The sequence below is a fragment of the Oenanthe melanoleuca genome, chromosome 4, assembly GCF_029582105.1.
Source record: "Oenanthe melanoleuca isolate GR-GAL-2019-014 chromosome 4, OMel1.0, whole genome shotgun sequence".
NCBI classification, from domain to species: domain Eukaryota; kingdom Metazoa; phylum Chordata; class Aves; order Passeriformes; family Muscicapidae; genus Oenanthe; species Oenanthe melanoleuca.
Genome location: NC_079337.1, coordinates 9,225,943 through 9,238,878, shown reverse-complemented (window position 1 = coordinate 9,238,878; position 12,936 = coordinate 9,225,943). Strand labels below are relative to the sequence as shown.

General features: G+C 41.7%; 1 protein-coding gene across 1 annotated transcript in view; it reads left to right on the top strand.

The window, feature by feature from the left end:
- The first annotated feature begins 1,265 nt into the window (after positions 1–1,265).
- The window catches only part of SLC7A11 (solute carrier family 7 member 11), a 56,026-nt gene continuing 44,355 nt past the window's right edge, over positions 1,266–12,936 (top strand). The window contains exons 1-3 of the mRNA XM_056489625.1: positions 1,266–1,707; positions 4,341–4,467; positions 8,436–8,551. Of these exons, the coding sequence (XP_056345600.1) occupies positions 1,431–1,707; positions 4,341–4,467; positions 8,436–8,551 (520 nt within the window). The 5' untranslated portion in view covers positions 1,266–1,430. The remainder of the gene's footprint in view (positions 1,708–4,340; positions 4,468–8,435; positions 8,552–12,936) is intronic.

Sequence of the window (12,936 nt, the reverse complement as noted above, 5' to 3'; positions counted from 1 at the left end):
CCAGGATTTCTTCTTTCTCACATAAATTTGAAAGCTCAATTGTGCTCTGAGCTCAGTGCCATAAAATGGTTTAAGTGATCTTACTTTTACTCCCAAACCTAGGTACTAATTAAGCAATACCTGTAAGAGCAATAACGATCTAATCTGAAGCTTTTAGCAGCTGCAATAGACACCACGAAGAATTTCCCCCCTTCGGCACATATTGTAAAGGCTGTCCCTCGATTAGGTCAAAAGTGCTCGAAGGCTCCTGATTTTTGCTGCGTTTTAGGAGAACGCACCTCGTTTTAACCCTTTGATAGCTCAGTCTGAAGGGGCAGGTGAAGAACACGTATTTGGCATCCGCGGACCTGTTTGTCTGGTCGGGGCAGCTGTGCCATAGCAGCACAATGCCATTAATGACATTCCCGTTCTCGGGGATCCTGTGCTCCGGTGGCACACGAGAGGCGGCTGTAAACCTTTGCTGCGTGTTTTAACAAAGGGGAGGTGTGCGGGCTGCATCCCCGGCTGCGGGAATTCCTGCTCCCGGGAATGGCACCGCTCCTTAGGCTGCCTGCGGGTGCTGCTGAGTGACTCGGGGTCTCCAACACCGGGGCTTTGCTTCATGGATCCTCTACCGTGGGTCCTGGTCCCTGCAGAGATTTCCGAGTTAGTACCACGGGCTTGGGAGAGAGGCTGAGCTGCGACACTCCGAGCTCAGCCCCCGCAAACTCAACTTTTGTCGGGAGTTTTTCGAGAATGAAATTGGATTAGACCCAGGGATGACGTATCCTGTTTGATTCCTTTCCCCCTTGTGCTTTGTGTTTAGGCAGGCTTTTGTTTCTGGCTCTGAGCTGCTTTTAAAAAAAAAGAAAAAACTAAAAAATCGGGAGCGTGTCTCGGGGTGTCTCGGGTGCTGTGCTTAGATTGATTGGCGAGGTTTAGCTGGAGCTGCTTGCTTTGTTCTTCTCAACACCCCCGGGTCAGTTGCACAACATGCCCCTACGGTTTAAAAGAAAGGGAAAAAAAAAAAATAAGGGAAAAGAAAACCAACAACTAAAAGGCAAAAAAAAAAACAAAAAAAAAAACCGCTGAGTAATGCCAGCGGTTTCTCAAATGGCTGATGCAAACCTGGAGAATTTGCATCATCATTCAGCCAGAGTAACTTGGTATGACAAGAGCTTAAATACAAGTCCATGCGGAAGCTGAGCTGGTTTCCAATGATAGGGCAGTACCACAGTGTGAAAGCGCAGGTGTTCCGAGCTGGGCTTGGATCACAGGAAGGGCTCGCACTCCGGAGAGCCTGCTACCTGTGTGCAGGAGCCGCTGGGAAGAGAAGGCAACACAGACAAACTAGTTGGCTACACAGAGCGGGGGGGAAAAAAAACTCCTTCAGTTTCTGCTGAAAACTTTTCTGCCTGTGCTTGCCAGCAGCGTGCTGGTGGCACTGTAGCATGTTTAGGAAAGCTGCTGTGCCCACGGTCTCTAATGGAAGCTACTTGCAGGGACAAGCTAATGGCAAGTTGTCCTCTATGGACAGCAGACAGCCAGCCCGGGAGGGAAAAGTTGTGCTGAAGAAGAAAGTGACGCTTTTGAGGGGGATATCCATCATAATTGGCACTATCATTGGAGCTGGCATCTTCATCTCTCCCAAAGGCATCCTGAAGAACACAGGCAGCGTGGGCATGTCCTTGACTGTCTGGACAGTGTGTGGCATCCTCTCGCTTTTTGGTAAGTCCCTGAAAAGTTTCTAATTGGTCTAGAGGGGCAGCTGTTGAATTATTGTGATTATTTCTCTGATTTTACTATTGGATGGGAAGTCAGAGTGCAGAGCTTGAGCACCAATGGGACTACAGGAGGTCTCTGCTGCACGATGGCTCTGTGCAGGGTGCAAAGGCTTGCCCCTCACTCCCAGCACCAGCCAATGAAACTGGAAACAAAATTTTTTTATTTATTTTTTTATAATGGTTCTCTGAAGGACCAGGAAAACCATCTGTGCATTTTCCCCTATAGAATGTGCTGTATGTATGTCTTTGTTCTGTCTGTAAGACTTGTTTTTGGTTTGCTTGTAAAGCCCCTGGCACTGGATGAGCACGCTGCTCCAGCAACACTGAAGTGTTTAGACAGCTCAACCTACTTCCCTAGAGGCTAGAGCAAGGTCTGAGAGGAATAATTCCCACTGTATGTCAGCTGTATTGGCATGAAGGGCAGCCAGACAATAATACTAATACCTCCTCTTCCCAGCTCTCTTCCTTCCTCACTCATGGTGTTGCTTTGAAAGACTGGGCTACAAAAACACAGCGTGATGGAAGCAAATTTGCCCTGGGAGGTTTATTGCTGGCCTGCTTGTTGTGGGAGTTTTTGCTAATTCTTTGTATTCCTGAAGAGTGTTGAATTCTGAAGAAGTCCAGTTAAGTTGTTCTGGACACAAAACCCTCATTCAGAGTGGAAAACCCCACCCTGGCCTCCGTGGGACAGAGAGTTCATTGACCTATTTGATGAGTTAATCTCAAAGAAACTGAAGAGCTAACATGAATATTGGCTTTATTTAAAAGGGAAACTACTTGTTTACTGGCAGGAGGTGAAGAGGACAAAGAGGGAGTAAGTGTCTACTTAATAGGCAGAACATGCAAATGCCACCTTGTAAATTGGCCCTGAGCTTAAAAGAAATATTCTTCACAGGCTAAACCCACTTAGATCAAACAGTCCAAGTTAGAACCCATTTGGGTCAAATGGTAAGTGGATGGGTACAGTGTGCAGCTTAATCTCTTTAGCAAGTGTGGAAGTTCTGCCTGCAACAAAATTCCTCTATCAAGAAAAACCTCACATGCTCTTTGTAACCCTGTCAAAAGACCTTGGTCTTTTGAGTTACTGAACCCAGAATTTGCTTAAGCACTGCATTTATGGCTGCAGCTTTAGTAGTAGTAATCTTCTGGCTGGCTGTGAAGAAAACTCTACAAAAAAACCCAAAAAACAACACTCCAAACAAAATCAAACCACCCCCAAAAAACCTAAACAAAATCAAAAAACCTCACTTGTTTATCAGACAGATTTTTTAGGTCATTTTCCAGGCCTCTAGATATGAAGAACTGTGTAATTTGGCACAGCAAAAGGTAGTACCTTGTTCTCAGAACGGACTCTTTACAGTTTGTTTTTCTGGTTGTTATTTTTTTATTTTTTTAATATTTTTGTTTTTAGGTCCCTGCATGACTCAGTTTTAGTTAAATCACGTGTAGAGATCATGTAAAGTCTTGCTGAGGCTGTGTTTATAACATATTAATACACACTTTCATTTAATCCTAAACCTCAGCAGAAGAGGCTGGCAAAAGAAAATGCAGGAACAGGTTTTTTTTAATGTGGTTATTAGGATTCCTTTAAACACATCTTCAGATAAGCTAAAGGAGAGCAGGTAAAAGCTGCCACTTCAATTTTTTGCAAAGCCCCAAACAAAACAAATGAGCAAGGCTGGAGAATTTGTCATCATGTGGTGCAGCCTTAATGGGCTTGTATCTGATGTGGTTTTGACAGCTGTAGTTCTTATCTGAAAGCACTGTGAGGTGAAGGTGTGTGGGGAAGAGAGCTGAAATGAGTTTGGGTATGTTGCTGATCTTAACACTGCGTGATGCACTGCTCACAAACTTTATTGCTGTTTATTCCTGGCTCCTCAGAGCCCTCCAAGAGGGATGCCTGTGTTTGTTGCTTGTGGAACACTTTTGATGTGGTTCACCTGTGGAGCTGTGAATCCCTGTCTTTGTAGCTGGCTGATGGTTCCTGACCTTTCACTGCATTTGTAGTACACAAAAACACTCCACCACTCTTGAAAAGCCATGGCTAAGCCATCCCCTGAGTTTTGTATGTAAGGAGTTAGGAGTACTATTCAGGACAATTGTTATTCTGCAGATCCTGCTTCCAAATTTTGGCCATTTGGTTGTTTTTGTCCGGGGCCAAGGAGAGGCAATACAGTTTTCAGACCTTCAGAGTTTGAGCCTGGCACCTCTGAGGCTGAAAGGAGTAGATCATCCTTTGATAACAAGCAAGTCTTTCATTTAGTGGTGTGGTCTGGCTGCCTGGGGAGCAGGGTGGCAGGAGTGACACCCCTGTTTTGGTGTCACTTTTCACAGAAGCAAAGTAGTAACAGCACTTATTGCAAATGGCTTGTCCAGTGGCTTTAAACATAACTGGATAAATGATTTGGTTTACTGTATGTCTAGCTAAATGAATTAAAACTTACAAAATTCACTGGAAAAGCATTAAAATATATAAAAAGTAGTTGGGATACCGTGGCAGCTCTGTTGTTTAGAGTATAAATGTTTTGATGGGTATTTCTGGATGTCTCTCATGTTGGCACTGTTGAATTCCCACAGGTGCCCTCTGCTATGCTGAACTGGGAACATGCATTAAGAAATCTGGGGGTCACTACACCTATATCCTGGAGGCCTTTGGGCCATTACCTGCATTTGTGAGGGTCTGGGTTGAGCTACTCATCATTCGGTAAGTGTGTCATGACTCTTTCTTTTCTGATGGCAGTGCACTTGTCAGCCATAAAGAAAAGTCTCTGATGTTTGTTGGGCAAAAAAAATTCAAGTATGTTTTGATCAATTAGCTGTGTTCTTTTGCTATGATTGGTTCAGAGAGTTTAAAAATGCTGTTCTGCTCATCAGCTTTGAAATGTTCAAGGAGACACACGTGCATATATGGGGGAAATAAGAAAACTCCCTGCCACAAAAATGCAATTACTTGCCTTAATTTTGCTAAGCTTACTATGTCCATTGATGTCTCTAATAATGTACAGTGAAAGAGAGAAGTCATCTTTACCTTTTCTCAGTCTTGGTACTACCTTCTGGAGCAATTACTTTTATCTATGGATACAGGAATAAATCCTAGTGCAATTATTTTCCAGTAGTTTTCAGAGTTAGGGGCACCATGTATGCTTTAGATGTCAGATTGGACCCTGATTTTTTTGTTTTGTTGGAGAGCTTGACTCTTACTTTGAAAAAAACACTAACTGAGCAAATAAAGACACATTGTCTTCACATACCTAGAATGTCCAATATTGCCTTGTGCGTGAGCCTGTGACTCATGCAGCCTTTGACGTTGTGCAGAAGAATTACAATGTAAAGATGTTGAATCATACAGAATAAACTTTCATAACGTGAATGGATTGATGTATAAAACTCATGTATAGCCTCTCTTTTTATTTTTACAGTTTTGTTGAGTTTGGAGATCTTTGATACACGTGGAGCAAGGCAACTCACTTACACAAAACGACTTTGGGAATGCTCCATGCCTGCCTCAGGCTGGTTAGCACTTCCTTCCCCTCTCTTCTGCAATCAGGAGATTAGTCACAAAAGAGGCACAAGCCTCATTTCAAATCACAACTGTGTTTACATAACACTGACAAGCCCCAGCATAGATTGTTGAGTTTGAAAGTGCTGACGGTGCTGAGTCATTATGAATCTACAAATCCTTATGTCTTTTCCAGAGGAAATAATTTTGTACGTCAGATGGTCCCACACAACCTCCCCACTGAAACATAACCTTTGAATTTACTGCATAATTTCCTTCAAATGTGATGAAAGGGCAGATGTTTCAACTGTATGAACCTTTTGCCAAGAAGGGAAATCAGGCAGTGGAATGAGTCCTGTGTTTCCACAGTGCTGTGAATGGCTGTATCATTTCACATCAGAGTATCAACAAAAGGGAACAGTATTAGAAATCCCCCTCTTAATCTGCACCTGGTTCAGCAGAGGCAATTTATTAACCCAGGCACAAACACCCACAGGAAGTCAGGCATCATAAATTCCTTTCCTCACAAAATAATTATTTTTTTTATGTATGACAGTGTCCCAGGAGTGTTGTGAAAATGCTGTTAGTCATCGTGATCTGCCCCACACCCAGAAAATAATCATGTTGTGTGGGAGAGAACATCAGTGGATTCTTTAATCACTCAATCTGAGAGACAGTGAGGAAGACATACATGCTGTAACTTGCAGTGATCAGAGCAGCAGTGCTGAAACTCTGTGTAGTTTTGTATCTGACTCCTGCATCAGGAAATGGATTGACTGCTGCTATCAAAGAACTTGAGACCTCATGAATGTTTATTTTTTCTTCTCAGCAAATGAAGTTGCTCACACAGGTCTCAGCTAGGCTGCTTTTTCTTCTGAAAAATTTCAGGGATTATCACACTCATAGGCTGGTGGAGGGGTCACAACCAAAACAGACATTTCCTGCTCTCATATATCTCTGTAAAGCCACTACTTGACAGTGGAGGACACACTTAACTACTCTGCCCACAAACCAATTAGTTCTGCCTTACACTGCACTGCTTCTGCAACTGTGAGCCTTCTTCTCTCCCAAAGCCAAGTTGTGTGTATTTTATATACATACTTAAATACCTTTAAAAAAACCCCAACGACTACTTTTCAAACAAGTGAAGACAGCAGTGTGAGTGCCTTGCCTGTGGGGCTTCACTTGGTGGCTGCTGAGCAAAGGCTGGATGGGGGTGTGCTGCCAGGTGCCTGACTCACCTGTGGCATGTGCTGGGACCCTGTCCTGGTCCCCACCTGGTGCCTTCCTGCATCCTTGCCCTTCAGTGAAAGCTGCTCATGCACTTCCTACCTGCCCCTGATCACACAGGAAAAACATAAATCAGTAAGGTTGGAAAACACCTCCAAAATCACTGAGTCCAACCATTAACTCACCATTGCTGAGTCCACCACTAAGCTATGTCCCTAAAACTCTCATCTGTGTGTTTTTTTTTCAGTACTGCTCCATTCTTTGAACTTCTGCCTCCACTGATTGAATGCACTGCCAGCAACTTCTCCTCCTGACATGGGAGTGTCAGAGGCAGAGCTATTTATTAGAGGTGTCATTTAGGAGCTATGGTTTTAGAAGCTTACTGGTGTAGATAGCAGTGATTGCTTCTTTAGAAAGGCTTTTCCTTGAAGTGGGAGGGCAAAATCCAAGTTCTGGGGAAAGGAGCTGGGACTGAGGAAAAAATCTGGGACAGCTCCAGAGATCTTTCATTTGATCTAGGGCACTCCAAAACTACTTATGGCATGCAGTACTTAAAAACTGGAAGCCTGGTGATCTTAGATTAGAAATATTGCACTGAGATAAAGTCAGTAAATACCTGTGAAAATCCAGACAAAATTTGCAAAGCCATTTTCTGGCCAGTGAGAGGAACATCCCCATGTGTGGGAGATGCATATGCAGCAGCCCTTGCTCGTCCATGCAGAAATTTACTGGGAAAGATTATTCTGTTCTGTGCTGCTCTGCAGCTTGGTCCAACACAGTGTGTGACTTCTGGGTTGAGTCATAACATAAAGAAAGTGGGTTTTGTTTCCAGGGTGCAACTCCCTCGTGGAAAATTCTTTTATTGTTTGATGGAGAACAACAACGTCTCTGCAGAACTTTTACCCCGTTCCACTGAAATTTTATCAAAATTCTGTGAAGTGAGGTGTTGCAGTTTTTTTTTCTTTTTTTTCTTTTTTTTCCACAAGAAATTTGCATGGGGTCTGGTTCAACTCAGAAGTCCTTTGAGAATTATGTGCACTTTTGTCCTATAGTGTGTATGTGATAAACTACAGGTGCTACCAGCTGTCCTAAAAAGGGTGAAAATGTCCTCCCAAATGGAACATGAACAGTAACATGCAGGCACAGGCTAATTTGCTACTGATGTGTGCCAGTGCTAAGGTTTCTGTCAAACAATTAGCTCCTCTCAAAGAGAAAGGCTGTATGGATATTATGAACATTTCAAATTTGTAAATGCCACAACTTTGTGTGGGGTATTAGAGAACTCAACTCTTACTGTGATAAGCACTAACTGACCAAATAAAGAAGGATGTCTTTCTTCATATTCCTTTGTTTTATGTTATTCTATGGTATATATGGGATTGTCTATGGGATTTTTGCTTTCACTTGCAGTGCTTGGAAATTGTTAGTCAATAAAGGGAACAAATTCTCTTTTTATTCTAGAAAATCCCATTTAGACTGTTTCAGAATTTAACAAAAGACCTGGGTAGATTTTGGATACTTATTTGAGTAAACCAGAATTTGCAGCTAGAATGAAATTCATTTGCTTGTGTCTCTGAGGGTGAGATACATCTGACCCCTAAAATCCACCGACTTTTGTGCAGGGTGTTGTCCATGTAATCTGATTCTGGATATGTTCACTTCAAGTGAGTGAATGAAGATTTCTGTTGATACTTTTCCCTTTTGATTACAACTGCTTTGCAACATGGAACTGTAAGAGCCACCCTGGTAGAAGTGTTGCTGTCAAAATCAGAATCACTGAGTAGTGCTGCATTCAGAAATGCTGCATGTCAGCAAAGCTACAAGAAAGCACCAAAATTAAGGGTCACAGTTCTGATAGCAAAGTTACAGCATGATCCAATAAGAATAATAACTATGTATTATTGCAGATAAATGTTGTGACTTTGGTTTTTTTCTCACTCTAGCCCTGCTGCCACAGCAGTGATATCACTGGCGTTTGGACGCTACATCCTGGAACCTTTCTTTATGCAGTGTGAAATCCCAGAACTTGCCATTAAACTTATTACAGCTGTTGGCATCAGTAAGTATCCAATTTTAGATTTCATGGAAGGGTAAAGATGATATAAGTTAAAAAAACCAGCTCACTGAGCAGGTTGTTGTTTGATGTCAGTCATTCATTACTGTGCATCCAATGCCAGGGGCACCTGTGTGACATTTTGCCTGGGTGTGTGTGTTTGTGAACAAACACAGGAGCAGAAGGAACAGCAGACTTTATCAATGGCAGGGAAAACCTGAGGCTGATTCTGTTGCCACTTGAATTAATGGCCAAATTTTCATTATCTTTGTAGAAGCAGTTTCAGTCCCCAAGAGATGCTGAGGCAGTGCCAGAGATGGGGAAGAATGATTACCTTTAAGTGCTCTGCTCTTCCTTGGTTTTAGGAGGCATTGAATGCCAAGTGTGATGTCATGAAGAAATGTAGTTCTCTTGAGTGTGGACATGCAACATGAGGTCATCTTCCCTAGTCCCACTCTTTCCATCCTGGCAATAATCCTTATTGAGGCACTTGTGGTTCAGAAAGCAGGAACTGAATTTTGGGAGCAGATCATACATGCCTGGTGCATGGTTGTTGCTGGCTTGTTGTCCTACACTTGCTAACTTTGTAGTTAGTGTAAAAGGGTTCTTTTAGGGTTACAGAAAGCCAATATTTGCAGTGGAAAGAGGGACACTGCCCTGAGAGCAGAGGCTTTACAGTGTACCTGGGCTGGTGTGGAGGATGCATGAAATGGGAAAACACAAAAGGTGTTTAGAATGGGACTCTGGAGCTTGTAGCCTCTGAGGTTTGTTTCCAGATCTGCCAGGTCACTGGTGAGAATGCTCCTTGTGGGCACACACTGGAATTCAGCTGTGCTGGGAGGGAGTACAGAGTAGACCTGAGTAATTAGTAACAGATTGTTCCTTTCAATTTGCTCAGTGCACATATCAGAAACAAAAAGACTGGAAAAAAGTATTAAGACATGCAAAATGATCAAAGGCCCACAGGAGACCCCTTCAGTTTTGCACAATAATAGGTTCAGATGACTTTTTCTTTCTTTGGGGCAAGGAGTTCAATTGACATTGAAATTTCCAGTCTCCAGGTTACTGTTACTTTTTGTAGGAGCTCTCTTGGTAAGATTTCCTTTCTGCTGGGAGTGTTAAAAAATCAGTATGTGACTGCATTCCTTTCTAACTTAATTATGCACAAACTATAGGTTTCATAGGAATGATTGAATTAGGGGTTTGAATTTTGAGGTCAATGACTTTTTACAGCTACATCTGTCTAAAACATTTCAGTGCAAGATAAGAGTGAAACAGATGTTCAGAAACATTAAGGTCACTGAGACAGAAGGAATGTTAAGTGAGGACTCCATCAAAGCATTTTGTTAATTGCATGTGATTCAAGCACAATAGGTGAGCAGTTTGAAATATGTTTTTATTACTTTTAATTTAAGTGAAAACCTGTTTGATAAGCCAGGGCTTGGCAAAATAATTGAACAAATAAGTAGCATTGTAGGGGAGGTGGAGTTAGGCTGAAACAACCACAGCCTAAATGGAGAGGGGATGTCACAGCCAGATACTCCTGTTAGGATGAGCTGGCATTTCACTGGAAGAAGGGATTCCTGTAGAAAACTCAGTGGTGAATGGGATGATGTTGAGAAAAACTGCTCTGTCAGACTGAGGCTTCATTCTTTGCAATATGCTCTACAGTGGAGTTCTTAGAACTTCTGCTGCACTTAAGCTCAGGGATCCCAAAGTTCTGATGTTATCCTTGTATGGTAACAATCAGCTGCTGTGGGGATAATTGTTATGAATGTTTGTTATTGGGCATGTAGGCAGAGTGATAGGTGAGATTAAGTTGGTGAGCTGAACAGACACTTTGGAGCCCTGAAGATCTTGTAATCCAATATAATGGTGCAAAAAGTAGTATTTGTTTCCATTTCAAATTTAAGTTAATCAGAAGTGACATGCCTTTTATCTCACCCATGCCTGGTCCCTTTTCTTTGCTTGCCTGATGAGACAGCATTGGTTGTGTAAATGTCTTTATTGCACAGGGAAAGGCAGTGGGATGCAGCACTGAACTCTGTCCTGGGCTGAGACTTTCCATTGTTTTACCTTGTCATTTCTCATTGTACTAGGAAGGAGAGGGAGAAATTTTTCAAAATCTTCAGGTGATCCCCTGATCTCAAACACAATTAGTGTTATCTAAACAATTTCTTAGAGATAAACTGGTCTCCAGTGTGGGAGTATGTTAAACCCTCACTGGTATTGTAGCCCAGTTTTTTTCTATCCTTGTCACAAGGATACTTCTCGTTCCTCTTTTTTTTTTTTCCTCCCCATCTGAATCTCTATTGATGCCTCTTAAGCCTATTATTAAAAGGTTGACTGAGATGAATGCAACCAGGATTGGGCAGTGGCAAATGCTATTGCTTCTCTACCAGATGCCAAAAAATATTTCTCATAGAGGGGCTACAGCCATCCTGCTCCCCACCATTTCCTCTCTGTGCCTCTTCAGTGAAAAAGGAATGATAGTGCAGAGGAGATGTAGATCAAATGAGAGTTAAAATGCAACTGCTGGACACAGCAATATTTTAAAAATTCCTTGTTCTTGCTTTATTGTTTATAGGAAAAACACATGTGCTGGGCACAAAATTCCCCTCAAAATCACCTGTTCAAACAAACTTTCTGTTCTACAATATACTGCTTTCATTTTTAGTTGCCTTTATTATGGTTTTTCTCTTTTTAACACAATCAACCAAACAAACAAAATGTCCAAGCATTTCAATGTCTCATTAGAGAGAAAGGTGCTTGTGTGGAGTCAGATGCCACAGCTTTCTGAAGCAAAACCTTCCTGTTCTTTTCAAACTTGGAAATCCCTTAAATTCACAAGGAGAAAAACTTAGGTCCAATACTGGATATGCAGATCTCAATTTGTCAGTCTTCCATAAACTTTTTCTCAACTCAGTTAATTTAACTGTACATCCAGGAAAAGCATCTGAAAAAGAGCAGACATCTCAAAGGTATTTATTGCACTATACATTTCATAGACTCATAGAGTGGTTTAGATTGGAAAGGATGTTAAAGATCACCCTGTCATGGGCTGTCTTTAAAACTTTTTTTTTTTTTTGAAGTGAAAGTTGTTAGCTCCATATTTATTGTTTCTTGACATGAAGAAAAATCCTATCACCATGCTTATCATTGCAAAAAAGACTCTATATTCATATATTGCTTTACATGTATCTATTAGTTCTTCTCCTAATGGTAAACTTAAATATAATGGTAGCAGGAAGGGTTAAATTGCACTGTGCAAAGATATCAAACTCTTCTATCAATATGTAGCCCAAATAGGAGCTGAGCCTGTTCCAAACTTTTCACATGGCCTCTGTATCAGAATGTAGATAATTGCACTAATTCATATGTGTGTTTTAGGCATTTTACATAGAAATAATATATAATTTCCCCCTCTTTTAATTTTTTTTTTAAATATTTTTTGGGAAGTCTGCCAAAAAACCTCGAATATCCCAAACTGTTAGAGGTAAAGTTGAAAATTGAGGTTAGCTGTACAGGTCTATCAGTGCTTGCTGGCAAATGCTCCAGCCTCAGCTTTTATTGGTGTCTATAGAAGTGTATAATTAGATTCCTTTTTTCCCCCTCATCATGGCAGATGTTGCAGTTGCCACTCTCTGCTGCTGACAGTCTTCAGACAAGCAGTTTACATTAAAAAAATCTCTTGGCTTACAGGGATGTGCTCTGATACCCTCTTGCAAATATGATTTGATAGGTGCTTTTGTGCTTCCTGTGACTTTTAATTGGCTCATTAGGGTCTGCAAATTGAGGGTATTTTTGGGTGTTTTTTTACTGCCTTGACCCTAAAAGTCTGACAAGTTATGGGAGAGCAGTTTTCTTGGTCTCCTGCTGAGGCAATGGTACATATATTCTGAAAAGTAGGCCAGGATGTAATGCACACTGCTGCTTCTCCCATTAGATTTTGTTATCCATCTATAGCTGTGTCTGTGGGAAGGAATAAATTGTGAAAAACATGCTTGGTGTTCCCATTGTGTTTGATTGTTCATGAACCCCTTTTGTTCTCCCTCCACGCTCCTCTTGGTTAGGATTCATCCTGTTTTTAGCAGTGTGTTTAGTTCAGGTAATCTGTGCTCCCCACAGTCAGTGGAGAAAGAGGAACTTCCTGGAGGTAAACTATCTCATCTGGGATAGGCATCTCACAGTGGTTTTGTTATTCATCCTCTGGAGCTGTCTCTTCATTGAGGATGTAGCCACACTCAATGCCTGACTTTTAGTTAGAAAAGTTAGACCTGAGTCTTCCTTTCACAGCCCTTTTTCTGAGAAACTGCTGCTCCTTCTGATATTTGCTGTGGTCCCTTATCAAAGTGTCTGCAATAATTTTCTCTAAATATCTCCAACAGAAG